At 36.8% G+C, this 23,183-nt stretch overlaps 1 protein-coding gene across 3 annotated transcripts in view; it reads right to left on the reverse strand.

Moving 5' to 3' along the window:
* Positions 1–10,604: 10,604 nt before the first annotated feature.
* The window catches only part of QRSL1 (glutaminyl-tRNA amidotransferase subunit QRSL1), a 32,355-nt gene continuing 19,776 nt past the window's right edge, over positions 10,605–23,183 (reverse strand). For all 3 annotated transcript variants that reach the window (XM_077902911.1, XM_077902910.1, XM_077902912.1), the window contains 4 exons: positions 22,664–22,856; positions 22,022–22,139; positions 15,789–15,994; positions 10,605–12,654 (listed from right to left, as the gene is read on the reverse strand). In XM_077902911.1, coding sequence (XP_077759037.1) covers positions 12,434–12,654; positions 15,789–15,994; positions 22,022–22,139; positions 22,664–22,856 — 738 coding nt within the window. In that variant the 3' untranslated portion in view covers positions 10,605–12,433. The remainder of the gene's footprint in view (positions 12,655–15,788; positions 15,995–22,021; positions 22,140–22,663; positions 22,857–23,183) is intronic.

Raw genomic sequence — 23,183 nt, forward strand, 5'->3', positions numbered from 1 at the left:
TCCTAACCTGATTTGTTGAATAATTCATGTTCACCATTGATTTGAAATTCCACCTCTATCACATACAAAAATTGTATAGGTGTTTGAGTAAGTTTCTCGAATTTCTATTCTGTTTTATTTATATCACTCTGGGGTAGTTCTTCTTATTTTTTTAGAGTTTATCTGATCTTTATTGGTTGTTTATTTTTTCATGTGACCTGTGGAAAATAGAGATTGTTTATACAATTATGTACTCTGGAAGTGATAGTTTTTTTTTATTTCATTTATTTATTTATGAGAGACACACACAGAGAGAGAGAGAGAGAGAGAAAGAGGCAGAGACACAGACAGAGGGAGAAGCAGACTCCATGCAAGGAGCCTGACGCGGGACTCGATCCCGGGACCCCAGGATCAGACTCTGAGCCAAAGGCAGACGCCCAACTGCTGAGCCACCCAGGCATCCCAGGAAGTGATAATTTTACCTCTCTTCTTCCATTTATTACAACTTCTACCTATATTTGTCTTTTAGACTTATGGAAACAGTGGAACATTGACGACTTCATGATATTAATGAATTAATTCAACAGACATTTATTGTCTTCTAAATATTAGATATTGGAGAATACAAAATAACTAAGATATCTTTGTTGCCTTCAGAATTTGCAGTATGGTGATAGGACTATCTCATAGAGAAGTATAACTTAGTATAATAAAACCTATGATAGAGATATGCAAGAGACTGGCACAATGGCATGAGAGTACCTTAAGTGTGTGTGTGTTTGTGTGTATGTGTGTGCATGTGCAGATACAAGCAAGAGAAGACTTTTGGAAAGAGCACGCGTAGGCCAACTCTTAAAGAATAGGTTGAAATTAATCATATAAAAGGGGAAAGAAGATCCAAAGAAGACATACCAATGGCAGACACATGAAAATATGCTCAACATCACTAATCATTACTAATGCAAATCAAAACCACGATGAGAGATCACCTCACACCTCTTAGGATGGCTAGAATAAAAAAGACAAGAAATAACAAATGTTGATAAGGATGTGGGGAAAAAAAGGAAGCCTCATACACTTTTGGTGGAAATGTAAGTTTGTACAGCCACTGTGGAAAACAGTATGGAGATTCCTCAAGAAATTAAAAATGGAAATATCATTCAATCCAGTAATTCCACTACTGGGTATTTACCCTAAAGAAAGTGAAAACACTAATTTGAAAAGATATGTGTACCACTGTGTTTATTGCAGCATTATTTACAATAGCCAAGATATGGAAGCAACCTAAATGTCCATCCATAAATGAATGGATAAAGATGTGGTGTACACACACACACACACACACACACACACACACAGGAATATTACTTGCTCATAAAAAGAATGAGATTTTGCCATTTGCAACAACATGGATGGACTCAGAAGGCATTATGCTAAGTGAAAGTCAGACAAAGATAAATATATAATTTCACTTGTATGTAGAATCCAAAAAACAACATAAACAAAGAGCAGAAACAGACCCATAAATACAGAGAACAAATGATGGTTGCCAGAGTGGAGGGGGGTTGGGGATGGGCAAAATGAATGAATGAATGAGAGTAGGAGATACAGGCTTCCAGTTAGGAAATAATAAGTCACAGAGATAAAAGGTACAACATAGGGAATAGAGTCAGTGGTATTGAAATAAGGTCACAGGATAGCAGATAGTAGCTACACTTGTGGTGAGCATAACATAACATACAAACTTATGGAATGGCTATGTTGTATACTTGAAACTAACGTGACATTGTGTGTCAACTATACTCAAATTTAAAAAGATGGAAGAGGAGGGGCACCTGGGTGGCTCAGTCAGTTAAGTGTCTGCCTTCGGGTCATGATCACACGGTCCTGGGATGGGCCACGTCCAGCTCCCTGATCAGTGAGGAGCCTGCTTCTCCCTCTCTCTCTGCCTGCTGCTACACCTCGTGTTTGTTCAAGCTCTGTCTCTCTCTCTCTGTGTCAAACAAATAAAATCTGAAAAAAAAAAAAAGAAAAAGATGGAAGAGGAGATATGGATTTTAGACTGAGAAAATAGTAACTCATCTATAAATATTTTAATACTGTTTTTCTTTTGACTTACTAAAAATGTTTACTCTTTAGATACGGTTATAGGCATTTGCTCAAATATTTATACAACGTATTGACAAGCATATTTTGAAACTTCATTTATGTTTGGAAAGTGTGAGGGTTTTCATAAAAAATAATGCATGACAAAAATAAAAACGTTAAGTTGCCTGCCTATAATGGTGGCAATACGATTTGGCTGTTAGACTAATTTCAAAGTTAATTCCAATTCCGAGTTAATTCTGTAGTAGTCCTAGTTTCTTTACTAGTAGTTTTTTCATACTGGCAGTTCATTAAGCCTCAAAATGTCTAATCCTTTCTTAGTGGAGGTGCTCTTATACCAAGGGTTTTATGTCCCATACAGAGCCAATGGGATAAGTTTGAATTCCCTTTGAAACTCTTAGCTAAATTGTTTCCTCTAGAAATGTTGAAATTCTAATTAATCACTGTCAAGCAAAAAAAAAAAAAAAAAAGTGTGCTGAAACTCTTTGATACATAATGCTACTTCTTTTCTCTTTCCCTAGCATTACATGGATTATTATTATAAAAGTTCCAGGTCAAGACAGCAACTTGCCAAATGATCAATTTATCAAATTATATACATCCATTTTGTTTATACTAATTGCTCATAGTTTATACCAATGTATATTTTGCTGAGGCCTCATTGTTTAATACATTTGGAGAATGGGCACAACATCAGTGTTAAGAGTTTTGTAAATGTTCACTAAATAGAGGAATAAAAAAAGGCCATGGAATAGATTGGAAAATGGTAACTATGTATCAAATTTGGTGAATTAATGTCACATTTCTTTATAGTGATCTTTCTGGGCCATGTTGAAGATTTTGCCCTTATGGGAAAGTAGGTTTTTTTCTTCTGTAAATTAGGACCTATTTAAAGTAACTATGTAAATATTTCTTTTACTTTTTATGGAAATGCTAATTTACCAGGCATTTCATTTTTTGGACACTGGGACAGTTCTGAAACAGCTTCTGTATACACATGGTGGGCTTACCCAAAAATGTAGTTGAAGTTGTTATGAATCTGAGAAGAGTGAATGAGGACAAAAATGTGAAGTCATTTCAGGCCCAATTTCTTTATGGGCTACCTGAAGCTCTTCCTTTAGCTCCCATTCAAAAAAGTAGGCCAGTGGGGCCCCTGAGTGGCTCAGTGGTTGAGCATCTGCCTTTGGCTCAGGTCATGATTCCGGGGTCCTGGGATCGAGTCTGACATTAGGCTCCCTGCAGGAAGTCTGCTACTCCCTCTGCCTATGTCTCTGTCCCTCTCTCTGTGTCTCATGAATAAATAAAGAAATAAAATCTTAAAAAAAAAAAAAAAAGTAGGCCAGTGAATTAAGAGTAGGAGGACAAGGACTTGGGTATTAGTTCAGACAGGCTGTTATGCTTCATTGACTTTCTACCCCAAATTTTAATGGCTTAAAACAACAAAAGTTTTTAAGTTTTTTTATTTTGTTCATGCCACCCATCCAACGGGTTGACAGAGGAGCTCTACTAACTTTAGTCCCTCAGGGACTCAGGCTGATGGAGCAGCCACTATTTTGAACATTGCTTGAAAGAAAAGAGAATTCTGGAGAGTACCCACCTGGCAAACTCTGGCCCAGACACATGATACTTCTGCTCACAAGGCATTGACTGGAATTAGGCACAGAGTCACACCTAATCACAGGAGTGTCTGAGAGTGGAGAGAACTAGGAAATATTTGGCAAACAGCATTAGTGATTACCACAATGGTATTGGAAAGGTGTTGAATCACTTAGTTGTGCACCAGAAGCTATTATTGCATTGTGTGTTGGCTAACTGAAATTTAAATAAAAACTTTAAAAAAAAAAGTGTTGAAAGAGCAGTTTTGGCAAGAGCAGAGATGACCTCAGCAGAAATGGAAAAACAACTTGAATAGTGCTGGGACACAATGTTGGCTATTCCATGATTGAGTTCATACTTCTCCTTCCTAAAACTGTTTTCCAATTCAATTCACTTCAGCTCAATTATGTTCGATTCAATAAACATTTAATATATGCCTAAAAGTGTGAGATACGTGGCTATTACAAACATGGGCAGAAGCAAAACTGTAGATCTCACTATTTTTTGAATCCTGCACTCAGGGTGCTCTGGGGGGCGCCTTAAGAAAAACTAACAAAGCTTTGACAATGAGCCAAAATCAGACCTAACTATATATAAGCATTTAGACTGTAGTAATAGTGTAGACAGGTACTGAGCTAATTGGTATTTTTTTTACAGTTAGATGCCTTATTCATACCATTTACTAAAATTTATTAGACACATTTGACATATGACAGCAAAGGCAAAAACCACAAAAGCAAAAATAGATAAATTAGGCTTTATCAAAATAAAAAACTTTACTGCTTCTAAGAAAACCATCAAGAACATGAAAAGGCAACTCACAAAGTGGAAAAAGTTATTAACAAATCATACGTCTGATAAGGGATTTCTATCCAAAATAATTTTTTTTTTAAAAAAAAGCTCAAATTCATCAATACAGACTATCCAATTCTAAAGTGAGCAAAAGATTGAGTAGATATATAATACATATATAATTAATATATATTATATTAAATAATTTGACACTCAATTATATAATATGAAACATATAATTGTAACACATAAGTATATAATATATAAAATTATATATTAAATATATTAATATATAATATATAAAATATATATAATTGTCCAGCAAGCACATAAAAAGATATCCAATATCATTAGTCACTAGAGAAATGCAAATCAAAACTACAGTGAGATACCACTTCATACTTACTGGGATGGCTATAATAAAAAAAGATAGATAATACTAAGCGTTGGCTAAGATGTAGAGAAATTGGAACCCTTGTATTTTGCTGGTAGGAATGTAAAACAACGCAGCAACTTTGGAAAACAGTTTGGCAGTCCTCAAAAAGTTAAGTACGGAAAAAAAAAAGGAGTGAGCATATGACCCGTAGACATATTCAAGTACAATGAAAACCCGTTCACACAAATACTTGTATATGAATGTTTATAGCAACATTATTCATTCCAAAAATGAAAATAGTCCAGATGTCCAGCAACTGATGAATAAATAGACTAAAGGTGATATGTCTACACACTGGAATATCATTTAGGTCTAAAAAAGCAATGAGATATTGATATTCATAAACCTTGAAAACATTTTGCTAAATAAAAGAAGCCAGACACAAAAGGTCACATACTATATGATTCCATAGATGCAAAATGTCCAGAAAAGACCCAATCCATAGAGACAGAAAACAGTGGTTGCCAGGAGCTAAGAAGAGAGTGGGATGGGGTATGACTGCTGATGGAGGTGGGGTTGATGAAAAATTTCTGGAACCTAGTGGTGATGGTTGCACAGCTTTATGAAATATGACAACAATTTTGTTAATAAAACACATCTCTACATCTATATCTACATATACATACATCTAGATGGTGAGATTACAAGTGATTTTGTGTGTGTGTGTGTGTTGTCTCTCTCATCACCACCACAGAGGACATAGATTACCTTTGTGACTTAAAAAAATGCAAACCTCTTAAAATCAGTTCAGATCACAATCAAAAGGAGATCTTACATTCCCCTAATCATCTTTTAAGTAACTTAATGCAGATTACATTCACAGGAAATTCTAGAATAAATAAATTGTGTTGAGGAAGAATATCTGAAGAAAGGTTGGCTCTGCAGGGGTGGGAGCAGGGACTGACTAGGCATGAGATCATTTTCTGGAGTGACAGTAATTATAATAATGGTCACTGTGTTGATGGAGGTTGGCTTATACAGGTGTATGCAGTTGCCAAAACTCAAGGAATGTATACTTAAGATGTATGCATTTCATTGCATATGAGTTTTACACTAAAAAAACAACAACCCATAAACAAATATTGAACTCAAGTTAATGTTAGGTATGCTTAAGTACTGAGGGCAAAATGCACTTGAGATAAACATTTTTAAAATAAGGTAGAGTAATGGATGACTAGAGATAAAAGAGGGATAGATATGTGATAAAGGAAATGCAGTAAAATTGCAGTAGTAGAATATAGGTGGTGGATGTGTGGGTGTTTGCTTTTATATCTGAAATTTTTCAAAATAAAACATAAGGGAAGAAGAGACCCAAAATAAGACTTCACTATTTATTATCCTTTTGACTCCCTAAACTCCATTTTACTTGCCTCTTCCCCCACCATTAGGTATTTCCACTTGGTTGTGGAATTCATCTTTAGCCCCTACAAATTATTCTACCTATCTTTGTTTTTCCTTTCCTTTTCTTTTTTTTTTTTTTTAGATTTTATTTATTTATTCATGAGACACACACACACACACACACACACACACACACGCACACACAGAGGCGGCAGAGGGAGAAGCAGGCTCCCTGCAAGCAGCCCGATGTGGGACTCAATCCCGGGACTCTGGGATCACGCCCGGAGCCGAAGGCAGATGCTCAACTGTTGAGCCACCCAGGCGTCCCCCTATCCTTGTTTTTAATAAGAATGGCATCGTTCTCCTAGTTGTAAACATTTCTCAGGATAAAAATAATGTTTCTTTCCCTCTTTCCTACTCTCTAATCGAGTTAAGCTCTAAATTCTAATTTTCACTTTATGATGTCTCACTTCTTTTCCCATTAGCACCACCTTAATTCTGCACCAATTACCTGCTATTTCCATGAAGAAATAGACTGGTATAGCTAAGAAAATAATTTGCATGTAATTTGATGCTCTATATATTTTTACATGCATGCTATAAAATGGTTCTGGTAAAATACTGTATTAGAATTTACTTTGTTATTTTAAGTCTTAAAACTCTGAATTGCAGTCTCTCTTCCTTTGAGCTTGTATGTTAATGACTTGAAACCAGTTTGGGATGATTTAGATGCATCCACCCCTCACCCCGATCATAGAAACCAGAGAAGAATTCTATACTATGATTAGTCTCTATAGACAACTGGTCCTGCTAAATGCACTCTGCTAAAATTGTCAATTACCATCTTGGCAGATGATCTGACACCAATTCTATCATGTTATTTTGTAGGTCCATTTTGCAAAAAATTTATCTTGGAAAATACTTACCAGATGCCCCATGGGTACTTCATTAACTTTTCTTTTACTCTGATGGCTATACTAGCAGGTCATTGGTAATATCAACCTTAAAATTTTCCTATTTTAAATTAATTGCTGTGAAGAGGTTATAGTTTGCAGTGACGTATGTCTATCTATACATCGGAATGGAACTGAGGTGTTTTTAATTTAATTAATTTATTTGAAAGAAGGAGAGCACAGAGGGGAGAAGCCGACTCCTCGCTGGGTAGAGAGCCCAACACAGGACTTAATCCCAGTACCCTGAGATAGTCACCTGAGCCGAACCCAGATGCTTAACTGACTGAGCCACCCTGGCACCCAGAATGGAGCTGAGTTTTATGAGGAAGAATTTGGCTCTGTCTAAAGCCTACCCCCACCCCCACCCCCGCCCCAGGAATATGTGGTAGCCATATTTTGGGAGGATTCCTTCTTAAAAGAACATGTTGGTCTTGCTCTTCATTTGATTGGCAGTGTACAGAGGCTTTTTGAAGACCTTCAAGTCTTTGGATGCTGTGTTAGCCAATTCTTTATCAGAAAAGGTCATGGAAATTGCTTTAGAAATATGCAGACCATCAGTTCTTCCTGACATTTTAGACTTCATCCTCAGGGAAATCAGATCATTGGGGAGCTATAGGACTGGTCTCTAGTGTAAGTTTTCAGCAAATTCTTATTTGGTTATGTCATTAGTTTACCATGTATCCATAGTATCTACAGTTGACCCTTGAATAGTGGCAGATGGGGCATTGAACCCTGTGCAGTTGAAAAATCCATATATAACTCTTGACTCCTCCAAAACTCAACTCCTAATAGCCTCCTGTTGACCAGAAGTCTTACCAAAAACATAAACAGTTAACATGTATTTTTTAATGTTATATGTATTATATACTGTAGTCTTACAATAAAGTAAGCTATAGAAAATTTTATTAAGAAAACCATAAGGAGGGATTCCTGGGTGGCACAGTGGTTTAGCGCCTGCCTTTGGCCCAGGGCGCGATCCTGGAGACCCGGGATCGAATCCCACGTCGGGCTCCCGGTGCATGGAGCCTGCTTCTCCCTCTGCCTGTGTCTCTGCCTCTCTCTCTCTCTCTCTCTCTCATAAATAAAAAAAATAAGAAAAAAAAAGAAAACCATAAGGAAAAAACGTTTACAGTACTGTACTATACTTCTAAAAAAATTCACATGTAAGTGGACCCACGCAGTTCAATTCTGTGTTGCTCAAGGGTCAACTGTATAAGAAAATGACTTATATTTATAATTGCGTGCATTTACTTAGAGCTACAAAATATTTAGTGCTTAGTCTATTAGGCATCATGCTAGCTTTCAGTACATCATTTAAATTTAGTCCTCTCAACCATCCCTTGGAACATTATCTCTATGTTACAAGTCAGGATACTGAAGCGTGGACAGGGTATACAGCTTATAAGTGGCAATAATAGGGTTTGAACTCAAGTTCATTTGATTTTTAAATCTGGTGGCCTTATCCACTAGGTAATCTACTGGAAAATTTCCCACTGTGTCATACTACACAGCTTTAAGCATCTATATAAATACCTTGAGAAGCATTTTTAGTTTTATCTTTTATTTTTATTTTTATTTTTTAAGAGCTGTATCTTGGCTACTACGTTAAGGAGAAAATAGAAACTGTCCAGCATGGACACCTTCAATTTCTTATTCTTCACTTCAAACTGATCTGGCTTCTCACTGTCCACTTCCTTCCTTTCTCTCTCTCTTTTTTTAAGATTTTATTTATTTATTCATGAGAAACAGAGAGAGAGAGAGGCAGAGATACAAGCAGAGGGAGAAGCAGGCTTCATGCAGGGAGCCCGATGTGGGACTCAATCCAGGACCCCAGGATCAGGACCTGAGCTGAAGGCAGATGCTCAACTGCTGAGCCACCCAGGCGTCCCTTCCTTCCTTTCTCTTGTCCTAGAAGGAGACATTTAGAACATTCTTTCCGACCATCTTTTTTTTTTTTTTAAGATTTTATTTATTCATGAGAGACACACAAAGAGAGAGAGAGGCATGGACACAGGCAGAGGGAAAAGCAGGCTCCATGCAGGGAGCCCAATGTGGGACTCGATCCCGGGTCTCGAGGATCACACCCTGGGCTGAAAGCAGCGCTAAACTGCTGACCCACCCGGGCTGCCCAGCATTTTTATTTTAAACCTTATTCCTCGTTTTATCCTTTTTTTGTTACTTTTCTCACTTTACTGATTTCCTCAACTATTTACTTTTATACTATTGTAATAATGTTTTTAATAAATTGCCTAAAATCCTTTTGGATTTATATTCCATTGAGGTATAAAGAAAAAGAAATGGAAAAAAAAAAACTCCCTGAAATCCTGTATTAATTACATTTATTTAACATTGGCTGGGTTTTTCTCGTTATTTGCCTTTATGAAATCTTCAGGTTCGTGTTCGAGTGTACACACTGCTTAAGTGATGAAATAACTGAGGAAGACCTACTTTAAACTGTCCTCTGGTGCTTCTCAACACAAGGAACACATTTTACCCCAGGCTTGCACAGTCCATACCCATTTAACCTTGGTATAGATGATGAGATGTTTGAGGAAAGGGAGGGAGATTAAAGGTAGTTAATGAGTGAATGTTCATACCAGAGGCTATTGTGCAAATTCCATTAGCTTCTTCCCCTCCCTTGACTGGAGCAGGGTAGGACAGACACGCCATTCGCAGCATCCCTGAGCGCTACCTACCGGTGCTCAGTATTGCTTCTCTTCAGTCCTCCAGTCTAAAATCCTAAAGGTATTTCCTGTCTGCGTTAGAAGGCTCAGGTGATTTCCTAATCGGAGTCACTATTCCTTGTCATGTTTAGAAGCTCCTCTTCCGTATCATGCTCCTTTCTAGCTGGCTCAAGATCCTCTGTGTTCCTGATGACCTGGTAGCAAAGAGCCAAAGAGAACAGTCTGCCTCCCTGGTTTCAAGTGATTTTCTTGGTAACACTGTGGGCCAACACGGAACACTGACTTTCCACGTGCTCCCTGGGCTCTGGGTGGTGTTGGGGGTGCCAGCTTTTGTGATCTCATCACATTTTTTCGCTCTAGTGATGCTTTTGTTGTTGAATCTAACTTCTCTTTGTTTTGCTGTGTCTTATCAGGAGACTCATCTTACACTTGTAGCCACCTTCGCCTTTCAGAATTGCTAACAATTTCGGGATTTAATTAGCTGAGATGCAGAAACCATTTCCCACTTAAATTCCCAGACAGTGATTTGGTAAAATGAGATCTACTAGATTTAGGGTAAAGATGGAGAAGAAAGAAAAACAAATTAGGTATTATTTCATGCTAGTTGGGTATTATGTGAGAACACTCAGTGTTTCACTTCCCTATTTCCAGTTTCAAATCATTAGTGCAGCTCAAGCAGAGATACAGGAATAAGAGGAGTAAGAGAAACTGCATAAATATTCTTTGAAAAAAATTTATTTCATATTATACACACATTAAGAAAAGACTGGGGCAAAGATTTTATCATTTGTTTGCTTTTTACATCATGTTAGCTCCTTCAGCTAAGATGTTTTTTCCTTGTTATAAAATAATGCAATTCTGTTATGAATTTCTTCCTTTCAGCGATTCAGAGTCAAGATTTATAAGAAGACTAGTGGGCCTGAAAGATTTAATACAAAGGTTGTCAAACTGAGTGTTTGGGAGTGGAAGGATCCTGGGAGGAGAGAAATTAAAGAAAAAGTAACAGGCAGGTTAACCTCCTATGATGCAACATTCCAGGGGCTCTGCAGAAGGCTCTCCACCACTTAGATTTTCCCCTCATGTACTTCATAGAATAGACTTTTTCCTTACTAAACGAAGTGAATTTATTAAAAAATAATTCAGTTTCCCACTTATACTTATCAGTAACATAAGTGCCAAATTAGAAGACCTGATCAACACGGGATGATGATGGGGTTCTGGCCAAGACAAATCCAATGATGAAATCTTATAGTGGGTTAATCTATGATTTTCATAAATTTTTTTTCCAAATTGAATACAGATTGTTTATATCTCTTTGAGCTCAAGGGACCCAAATAGCACTTGTAAAGAAAGCTAAGCTAAGGGGATAAAGAAACCATAAGGAATAGAGACTCTAGGGTAAGGGAGGAGGCTATGGGCTTTTCTGTCTTCGGCATCCTCACCAAATTATCTACAAGTTTTTCACATTGGATGTACTTGTATATCTCGAAACTTTCTCACTAAAGTCATGCTCCACTACCTACCAAGTTTCAAGTCCAATATGGGGTCTTAGGTTATAACAAATGTTTCTAGGATACCAGTGAGTTCATCTGCGAATGGTAACTAGGAAAATGAAGTCAGTCTAACATGGAGTTCTTCTGTTCCTTGGCATGAGGTTCTGGGATAGCAGAAGTAAAATTTTCACCTTTAGCAAAAAAGGAGAAAGTTTTCAGTCACTGCAGCTCTATTTTTAGAGAAATAAAGAGGGTCTGCACCTGGGCTCTTCCCCAGAGAGACACACCCTCAGTCTTGCATGACTCTGGTCCCCAGCAGGTTGCACTTCCTCCAGGGCTCAGAGCTCCTCTTCTGACTCTTTTGTTCTGCACTCAGAAGCAAGTATTCCCATTTATTGTTTTTGTGCATTTTAACATTCCCTGAGGCAGCCTCCACCACCATTGAATTGCCAATCTGCCTGCCTGTTCAGGTTCTCTCTGGAGGTACACATTACAGCTCTTATTAGCACTTTGGTTATAAGATGTACAAGTTTTGAGAGGGTTATACCTAAGCTTACTTTTACTCTAAGCTCTGTTCTTATTAATGAACTTTTTTTTTTTTTTTTTTTTTTTTTTTAAGATTTTACTTATTTATTCATGAGAGACACACACACACAGAGAGGCAGAGACCTAAAGAGAGAAGCAGGCTCCATGCAGGAAGCCCGACACGGGACTCGATCCCAGGACTCCAAGACCATGCCCTGGGCCGAAGGCAGACACTAAACCGCTGAGCCATCCAGGGATCCCCATTAATGAACATTTTTGCAAATGCATCATTTTTCAGGAACATGTATCTTGTATTAATGGAAAAATCCTGTACTTTACACTTAGTGGATATTTAATAAATGCTGACAGATGACTTATTAATTAACTATATCACAAGCGTTTTAAAAAGTGATCCCAAGGAATGATTGTGTTGACAATGAACCAAATTATAGGAATTTAACAAGATCAACTGACTTCTCTAGAATATAAAATCTTTAAGTTATTTTAATTTGCATGCTATATTTATCATTACTGTTTTAGAGAAACAGAAGCTAACTTTTCAATTTCAAAGACTGATGAACAATCATCCATTAGTTCTTGAAGCTGAGTAACAGGAAACTGTACTTGTTTTTCAAACCACTTGGCAACTGTAAGAAGCTGCTGGTCATGAAATGCACGTCCAATAAACTGCAGTCCTACTGGCAATCCTTGGTTTGAGAGGGCCACAGGGACGCTCACTGCTGGCAATCCTGAAGAAAAGAAAGACAACTATTAGTTGATTAATTCTCCATCCTAAGAAGGGGAGACTTCTGCTTTCCAGTGCTAGTAGGTACAAGACAGATAAGGTTCAAAAAGGAACAAAAATTGTATGATATGCATGCTTTTGTACCTTCCTTTTGCTCACTTAACAATGTATCTTGGATATCACTGTGTATCAGCTCACAGAGACTTTCTTCATTCCATTTTTATAGCTGCATAGCACTCCATTATGTGGTTTGTACCATGATTTATTCACTCATTTTTCTATGGTTGGACATTTAGGTTGTTTTCAGTACTGAGCTATCTCACAATATACCCAGGTGAATTTCCTTGTCTATGTGTTTTATGTATTCCTTTTTTTTTTTTTTTTTTAACAATTTGAGAGAGAAAGAGAGAGAGGGAGCGAGTGAGCAGGGGAAGAGGAGAGGGAGAGAATTTCAAGCAGACTTCCTGTGGAGCGTGGAGCTGGACACAGGGCTTGATCACATCACCCATGAGATCATGACCTGAGCCAAAATCAGGAGTCGGATGTTTAACTGACTGAGTCCCCTAGGCATCCCATGTTTTTTGGTATTAAAAGTCTCTCAGATGAATAGGGATTGCTTCATTAAAAGATTAATACATATGTAATTATATATTGCCAAATTCCTCTCCAAAAAAGGTGTACTATTTTGAACTCCCATCAGCAAAACGTTTTCTCCCTACAGCCTTACCAACTGAGCATGTTGTTGAACTTTCTTTCTTTTTTTTAAATTTATTTATGATAGTCACACAGAGAGAGAGAGAGAGAGAGAGAGAGAGAGACAGAGACATAGGCAGAGGGAGAAGCAGGCTCCATGCACCGGGAGCCCGACGTGGGATTCGATCCCGGGTCTCCAGGATCGCGCCCTGGGCCAAAGGCAGGCGCTAAACCGCTGCGCCACCCAGGGATCCTTGTTGAAGTTTCAAATGTTTGCCAATATGTTAGATAAGATATGGTAGCTCAGTTTTAATTCCAGGTTTGGGGCAGAGAAAGTACAAGACTCTGGGATATCTTATTATGCCATAAAATGAGGAAGTTTTTAGAAATTAATAGGGGTAAAGGGATGCCTGGGTGGCTCAGTGGCTGAGCATCTGCTTTTGGCTCAGGGCGTGACCCAGGTCTGTGGATGGAGTCCCGCACTGGACTCCCTGTGGGGAGCCTGCTTCCCCCTCTGCCTATGTCTCTGCTTCTCTCTCTGTGTTTCTCATGAATAAATACCTAAAATTAAAAAAAAAAAAATTAATAGGGATAGGGCTAAATGATATGTGCAACTTGAAAGGGCTCTTATTGACCAAATTTAGGACAATTTGACCATCAAAACCAATAATGATAGTAACTGTTTATTATATGTTGAATTAAAAAAAATGAAGCTGTCTTTAGAGAAGACTGCTAGCTAATATATGTAGAAAGAATGACAGAAAAATCAGCATTTTGTAATTCTCTAGGAAATAATTCAGGCAAGGAGCACCAAAAGATCTAAAACTGGGTTCAAGATTTTTGGGGAATATGATATTCACACAATCTCAAGGTATTGCCTCATCTATTGGTTATAATTGATGAAAGGAAAAATGTATCTTTACTCGGAAAATACCTGGCAGTACTTCCTTTACTAAGGGATCAACTTAGTTTCTGAAAGTAGAACAAACTGACATTAACTGTTTCCTGACATGAAGAGTATGTAGTATTTCTGCCAAAAATACCTGATTCAACACAATCAAGAGGAAGCAATCTAACAAATCCAGATATGGATGGGACATCCAATGGGGCAAGTGCACTAGGCTCTTCAAAAAAGTCATTGTCCACAACATGAGAGACTCCTAACTCTGGGAAACGAACAAGGGGTAGTGGAAAGGGAGGTGGGTGGGGGGTTGGGGTGACTGGGTGACAGGCACTGAGGGGGGCACTTGACGGGATGAGCACTGGGTGATATGCTATATGTTGGCAAATTGAACTCCAATAAAAAAATTAAATTTAAAAAAAGTCATTGTCAATTAAAATAAAAATTTTAAAAGGTGGGTGATTTCTTATCAGAAACTATATAGGCAAAAAAAAAAAAAAAAAAAGAAAGAAAGAAACTATACAGGCCAAAGAAAGTAGCATAACATTTTTTTTAAGTGCTAAAGAAATGTCAAGTCAAAATCCTGTATCCGGTGAACAAAATCTTTAAACATGAAAGGAAATCAAGCATTCTTTGAAAGAAACTTAAGAAAACTGGTTAACAACTGGTTAACCCTCAAAAAAATGGCTAAAGGAATTTAAATAGAAAGTATATGATAAAACAAAGAATCTTCAGATTTTGGGAAGAAATGAACATAGTAAACAAAGTATAGGGAAATACAATAGGCTTTCCTTCTCCTCGAGTTTTCTATATTATGTTTGATGACCAAAACACAAATTACAAAGCAGTCTGATGTTAAAAAACAAAACAAAAACAAAAACTCAAAGCAGAGAACTGGAGAACTGTTCTAAATTTAAAAAAAATCATAAACAAATGTAACATGTTAGGGGAAAAAACAATTTTATGAAAGACATTTTTGGTACAATTGAGAAAATTTAAATATGGGCTATATTTACAATATTATAATATTCATGGTTAGTTTTCCTTGGTGTGATAATGGAATTTTGGTTATGTGGGAGAATGTCATTGTTTTTAGATTTATGCTGAAGTATTTAGGGGTGAAGTACCATGATGCTGAATCATTCAAATTATTCAGTTAAAAAAGTGTGTGTGTGTATATGTGTGTATACGTACAGAGAAAGAGAGGAAGGAGAACGCATATAATAAGGCAAAATGAATGAATCCAGGCAAAGGGCATATTGATATTCATTATACTATTCTTTCAACTTCTCTGTAGGTTTGAAAATTTCCAAAATAAAAGTTAAAATTATGCTATTAAGTAGATTGAGTATGTGTGTGCATGGTAACTGCAAGTGCATGCATGCCTAAGCATGTGCACATACCACACACGCACATACATACACAGATTCCTAAGCATTCCAGAAGAACAAGCTGTTGCCTTCAGGCAACAATCTAGCTAGAACCGCAGTTGAAGGCCAGGGCGCCTATTTAAAAATTTGAAAAAAAGCCAGAGGGATCCTTACCTGCCATATTTACAGCCTGTGTAAAAATATCATCCTGGGCGCTTCGTGTTCTGTTGTCTTCTTTAATGAACTCTTGGTATGGTACAGCCTCTCTTAAGGTGGTGGGAGTCAGCAAGACATCCACTCCAGAGTTAAAAACATTCACAAAATCATTAGCAATGAGTCGTCTCACTTTCTGAGCCTTAATGAAATAATTCTCATAGTTTCTGTGGAAAAATAGATGATATTTTAAGGATTTTTCTTATGTCTTTGAATCAATTTCACACATATGGCTTGTTAAAGAATGACTAGCTTCTTGACCCTTAAAAGTAGGCACCACTAAGATTCCTGACAACACATATAAATGATTTTTGTTCAATTGTGCTGTTATTCTAGAATTTTTTATATCAGGAGCTTAATCAGAATTCACTGCTGATACAATTCTATACATATAATCACATAATAGTGATATCATTAAATAAGTGGATATCTTCCACTTCAAGGGGTATCATTAACCAGACCATTTATTTTCAGGTGAAAAAAATCAAGTGCAAAGCAATTAAATGACTTTCCAAAGGTTACAAAGACTGGCAGTGATAAAGGAAAGACCAGAACCAGGTCTTTGGAGGCTTATTCTAATCCTCCTTCTATTATAATAATGTTTTATTTCATCTGTAGTATAATGGTAACTCGTTATTTTAAGGATTCTGAAGTTTTGCAAAATTCTAATATGCCATCATAATTAGACACTAGGAAACAGGCTCTGGAAACAGAAACTAGAGAAAGTATGCAGTGCTTGCAATTTTGTATTTTATGGATAGGCATACCCCAGGAATGGAAATGTGAAATTCAAGAAAAGATGCTTACTTTACTGAAAAGATTGAGGAATTAGCCACCTATAAAAGTAACTATAAGTCAATGATGCAAAGAAAGGGAAAAAGAAAGCATGCTTTAGATCTTCCTGAAGTGGATACAATTTCCTCACTTGTAAAAATGGACGTAACTACTCCAGTCTTACTGAGGACCAAATATAATAAAGATTAAAATGTGCTAGCTTTTCTTACGTTAAAAGAATCCTACAGAAATATCAAATGTCTTTTTTTAAAAAGATTTTATTTATTTATTCATGAGACATAGACAGAGGCAGAGATGTAAGCAGAGGGAGAAACAGGCTCCCTGCGGTTGAGGGTGAGTCTGATGTGGGACTCCATCCCAGGCCCCCAGGATCATGACCTGAGCCAAAGGCAGGTCAACCACTGAGCCACGCAGGTGTCCTGAGATATATCAAATGTCTTTATTGTCATTTAATCACAGGGTCTATAGAAAGAGAAATGCAGGTATTTCCTATAAGTTATACAACAGTAACATTTGATGTTTTAAATGATGTCAGTAACAGCATTTCCCAAACCTCAATTTTATTCTAACAGAAGCAAAAATTTTTTATTAAATTTCTTCCTACTTTAAATATGGTTCAAAAACAGAACTTTTGCTTCCATTAATGATAGAGCAATAGGGATGGGATTTACCTGCCATATATATATACCCTAGTATTTACTCATAGTAATTTACCCTGCTTTATTCTGCCTAAAAAACTAGGCAAAATAAAGCAATCATTTTCAGATATTACACAACAGGCATTCAAGAGAGGGAGTTCTAAGAGAAGGGAAGCAAATAAGTGAGCCCTTTAATTTCCCCAGCATCATGCCTGGAGGCAGTTTCAGGCCTCAGCCCAGACTCCTGGAACTTAAGCATAGTTTTCAGGGGGGGGCAGTTCTCAAGATGTTAGAGACCAAAACTGGAAGTTCAGGGAGGCAAAGACAACTGGAATTTGCAGGGCAGAGTACTGGAGAGGAGAAAAGAGCATAAAGAGACCTCAAGAGATCTGCAGAGTGATCCCTTAGGTCTTTGGCTGAGTGCTGATCCATGCACATAGAAGAAGAAATTCTCAAGGTTGGGGAAAGAATCACTGAAAAGTCAAACAATTGCAAGAGCTCATACAGGACTAGCCATAGTGCGTGTTCCTAACAGCCAAAGTGGAAAGACTTCATAATACATGAGGCATCTGGCGAAATTCTTCAAGTAGAGTTGAGTTAAATGAACCTAAAGGCCCTTTTGGACTCGTCCGCAAAAAGCCTTTTTAAAAGGAAGCCTTTATATTGATTTTTACCCCCTAGTTATGGTTATATATATATATATATATATAAAGACATCCAGAGGGCAGCCCCGGTGGCGCAGCTGTTTGGCGCCGCCTGCAGCCTGGGGTGTGATCCTGGAGACCTGGGATCGAGTCCCGCATCGGGCTCCCTGCATGGAGCCTGCTTCTCCCTCTGTCTGTGTCTCTGCCCCTCTCTCTCTGTGTCTCTGAATAAATAAATAAAATCTTTAAAAAAACAGGGATCCCCGGGTGGCGCAGCGGTTTGGCGCCTGCCTTTGGCCCCGGGCGTGATCCTGGAGACCCGGGATCGAATCCCACGTCGGGCTCCCGGTGCATGGAGCCTGCTTCTCTCTCTGCCTGTGTCTCTGCCTCTCTCTCTCTCTCTCTGTGTGACTATCATAAATAAATAAAAATTTATTAAAAAAAAAAAATCTTTAAAAAAACAAACAAAAGACATCCAGAAACAACAGAAATGTGGGAATTAAGCAGATAGGAACATTAAAACAGCTACTGTAAATATCTTCCATATGTTCAAGAAGATAGTAGAAAACATGATATCATAAAGAAATTGAAGAGATCAGAAGACCTACTTGCCCAGGAATGAAAAATACAAAATATGAAATAAAAACAACACCGACTGGGCTAATAGCAGGTGACACAGCAGAGGATCAGTGATTCTGAAGATAGTAATAGAAACTATTCAAAAGCAGGCACAGAGAAAAAGACTAAAAAAGAAAGAAAAACAAACAAACAAACAAACAAGGAGGGAGCCATCAGTGTGCTGTGGGACAACATCAAGCAGATTAACATACATATGAAGGGAGTCCCAGAAGGGAGGAGGTCAGAAAAAATATTGTTAAGAAACAATGGCCAAAACTTTTCCAAATTTGATTAGAACTATAAACTCACAGATCCATGGAGCTCAACAAACCCATAAGCAAGAAGAAATATGCAGAAAATCACGCTAAGACACATAACAGACAAGGTCCTGAAAACAAAGGATAAAATCTTAAAATCAGCTGGGGGGTGGTGGTGGGAGGGAAGAGATGTTATACACAAAAGAACAAAGACAGGAATAACAATAGACTTCTCAGAAACTATGCAAGTCAGGAGACACAGACAAGATCTTTAAGGTATTAAGAGGAAAAACTATCAATCTAGAATTTTATACCCAGAGAAAATATCTAACAAAATTAAAGATAAAGAAAGACTTTTGCCTATAAACAAAAGCTGAAAGAATTCATTGCCAGCAGGATTGTACTACAAGAAATATTAAAGTTCTTTAGGCAGCAAGAAAATTACACCAGATGGATATTTGGATCTATACAAAATAATAAAATGCACCAGAAATAGTAAATATTTAGGAAAATAATAAATGACTTTTTTTTTCTTGTTTTAAATCTCTTTAAGAGAAAAGTTATTAACTAAAGAAAAAATAAAAGGCGGCATGAAAAGAGGTTAAAAGAAAGAACGGATAGGACAAATTGAAGACAAATAGTAAAAATCAGATTTAAATGTAGCTCAAACATAATTATGTTCAGGGACTCCTGGGTGGCTCAGAGGTTGGCCTTTGGCTCCCTCCAAACAAAACTGACTTTACGTTCCCTGACTCAGAAAATAGGGATATCAACGGAAATTCTCACTTCCTTTTGTCAGTATCCCCAACTGTTGACCTTGGAAAAAGCTTTCAGACTCTTCTCCTTCAGTTTCTTTATATGCTGTTACCAGTGACCTATACAGTCTATTAACTTGTGCCCTGAGATATACAACTTGATTCTAATCAGATATATTTGGCAAATGTAACATCTTCCACTTACTAAGTCTTTGCTTAGAAAACCCATCGGCAACATTTCATTTTCTTTTCCTGTTCCAAAAATCATTACAATCAACTGGTCAATATAGAAGAGACTTTTTTTTAATTTTTATTTTTTAAGTTTTTAATTCCATTAATTACCATATGTACAATATAGTGTACAATACAATATAGTCATTCAATAATTACACACATCACCTGGTGCTCATCATGACAAGTACACTCTTAATCCTCATCACTTATTTAACTTATTTAACCATCCCCCACCCTCCTCCTCTCTGGTATCCATCAGTTTGTTCTCTATAATGCAGTTTGTTTCTTGGTTTGGCTCTCTCTCTCTCACCCACCACCCTTTGCTCCTTTGTATTGTTTCATAAATTCCACATATGAGTGAAATCATATGGTATTTGTCTTTCTCTGTCTGACTTCTTTCACATAGCATTATACTCTTAGTTCCATCCATGTCATTGCAGATGGGAAGATTTCACTCTTTTTTATGGCTGAGTAATATTCCACTGTATATTCATACACTATGTTTTCCTTATCCATTCATCAATTGATGGACACTTGGGCTGGTTCCATTTCTTGGCTATTGTAAATAATGCTGCTATAAACACAGGGATGCATGTATCCTTTTGAACTAATGTTTTTGTATTCTTTGGGTAAATCCCTAGTAGTGTGACTGCTGGATAGTTCTATTTTTAACTTTTTGAGGAATCTCCATACTGTTTTCTAGAATAGCTGTACCAGTTTGCATTCCTACCAACATTGTAGGGGTGTTCCTTTTTCTCCACATCACCAATATCTGTTGTTTCTTGTGTTTTGGTTTTAGCCATTCTGACAAGTGTGAGGTAATATTGCATTATAGTTTTGATTTACAGGAGAAGAGTCTTTTAATATGATACATAATCAAATATTTTTAGGTTTTTTGTTTTCCAGCTTTACTAAAATATAATCGACATATAAAATTGTGTAACTTTAAGGTGTACAATATAATTGGATATATGTATATATTGTGAAATGATTACCACCACAGAGTTAATTAACACATCTATCACCTTACATAATTACAATATTTTTGTGGTGAGAACATTTAAGATCTACTCTCTTAGCAGTTTTCAAATATATAACACAGTGCTGTTAACTATAGTAATCATGCTGTGATATATATTACATCCCTAAAAGTTATTCATCTTATCACTTCATGTTTATATCCTTTGACCAACATCTCCGTATTTCCCCTAGACCCAGGCAACCACTATTCCCTCTGTTTCTTTGAGTTTGGCTTTTTTAGATTCCACGTCTAAGTGAGATCATATAGTACTTGTCTTTCTCTGACTTATTTCATTTAGGATAATGACTTTAGCATCCACCTATGTTGTCACATATGGCAAATTTTCCTTCTTTTTTATGGTTAATATTCCATTGTATATATATGCACATTTTTTTCTTAATCCATTCATCTGATAATGGACACTTAGGTTGTTTTCATGTCTCAACTATTGTGAATAATGCTCTGAGGTAGTGATTTCATTTCCTTTAGATATATATTGAAAAGTAGGATTGCTGGATTAGATATGGTAGTTCTATTTTTAAATTTTTTGATGAACCTCCATGCTGTTTTTCATTATGGCTGTTCAAAGAATTTGGGAAAAAGTAATCCTAAGTATTAGCCCTGAAGGGATACACAGATGAAAAATAATGCTTTCTGTCCTTAGGGAATGTAGAAAAACTCCATGAAGCTATTCATTACAACACTCATTCTTGCCTCTTCACACCTCTCATGTCCTCTTAGACAGACTTGGAGGTATGCAAGATGAATCCTATTCACAAGATGATGAATAAACTTATACTGACGACAATCTAAGTAGGAGTCCTAATAATTTAGATTTCTTTCTTGGAGTAAACAGATACATAATGTAGGGGAAGACTAAGTTGATTTACTAAATTTTTCAAGATACACCAACGTAACTTTCTGCTTAAGTCTCTAACAACAATAAGCCAATGTTGCAATAATAGTCAGGGGACATTTAATGAGGCTAAAATTCTTCAGGGCTTCATACTTAGTTTTGTACTAATCATTTGTCAAGAGTGTCAATTTTTTTTTGCATTTGAATAACCAGACACTAGAAGTGCTATAATCAGGACTTTAATTATGATTTCTAATTAAAATCATAAGGATTTTGCTTCTTTAGCAAATATCTCAACTTATAAGACTTGAAAGACATGCTACTAATGTACTTTTGAGTTTTCAAATATGGGGAAACCCCTAAATTAATTACTTACTCTTTCAATAAGAAAAAATTTCCTGAGAGAATTCTTCCTCTCACCACATCATTAAACCCTTCTCGCCTGGTTGCAGCATACATGGCTTCAGTAGACACATCAATGTCACACCTGTGACCTAAAAACAAAAAAGAGGTAAACATTATTTGAAAAGGAAGTAAAGTTTTCACTGAAAAGCAAGCATAGATTCACATTTGTGACCAATACTAAAATTCTGGAAGACTATCCTTAGTGGCTCCTTTTATTTATCTGCCAGGAATCAAGGAGAAAGAAGAAAATAACCAAAAGGGAAACTTCATTTGTTCATGCCCTCATCCATCCATCTATCCTTCACCATCTCCATCCAGCCAAATATCTGTTGAGCTCCTACCATATGCCAGGCACTATATTTGACAGATTGAGAATACAAAGAAAAGATACTGCTCCTGTAAAATATTCACAGTTCAGATAGGGGAACCAAACATACAGAGATGTTTATGATGAATAGTGTAAACAGTAGACTAAATGACAAAGGTAAGAGGATTCACTGGTTTACTTGCCTAAATCATTAACACTCTGGGGATAATTTTTTTGTCACTAATAAGTAAAACTTCCAAATGTTTAAGATAACTACCTTAAAAATCCCAAACACAGCCATCTTACCATATTCTAGCCCATCAAATCTTGCCATATTTGATGCCACTTCTGATGTACACAATACATGGTAGCAGACAATTGAGTAACTGGTATGGGGCAGGGACACTTCAATTACTTTGGCCCCCTCAGACTCAAAGAGGTTAGCAGCTTTGGACCAAAGAGATTGCACTTCACTTGATAGTTCTGGTGTAAGATATTCCTTATTGGAAAAAGTCAAGATGCAGAAATTAGAACATCTGTACAGATGGTTTTATAAAACTATGTACTTAAAAAATACATACTTTAGGACGTTTGGCAATACATTAGAAAATCTGATTAAATTGCTAGTAGGTAGCTAGAAAGGCTGAACTAACTCAAGAGTGTTTATGGCATGACTATCACTGTACCAGTTATTTGTGAGCTGGATACAACAATATTAAAGATTAGAGAACTGGCTGGAGAATCCATATTTGTTAAATGTTCATTATGCTAGATGCTTTTCAAAGGTCCTCTCACTTAATGCTTTTGCAGAAACTTTTTTATAAGG

This window comes from Canis aureus, chromosome 7 (genome assembly GCF_053574225.1).
Source record: "Canis aureus isolate CA01 chromosome 7, VMU_Caureus_v.1.0, whole genome shotgun sequence".
Taxonomy (NCBI): Eukaryota; Metazoa; Chordata; class Mammalia; order Carnivora; family Canidae; genus Canis; species Canis aureus.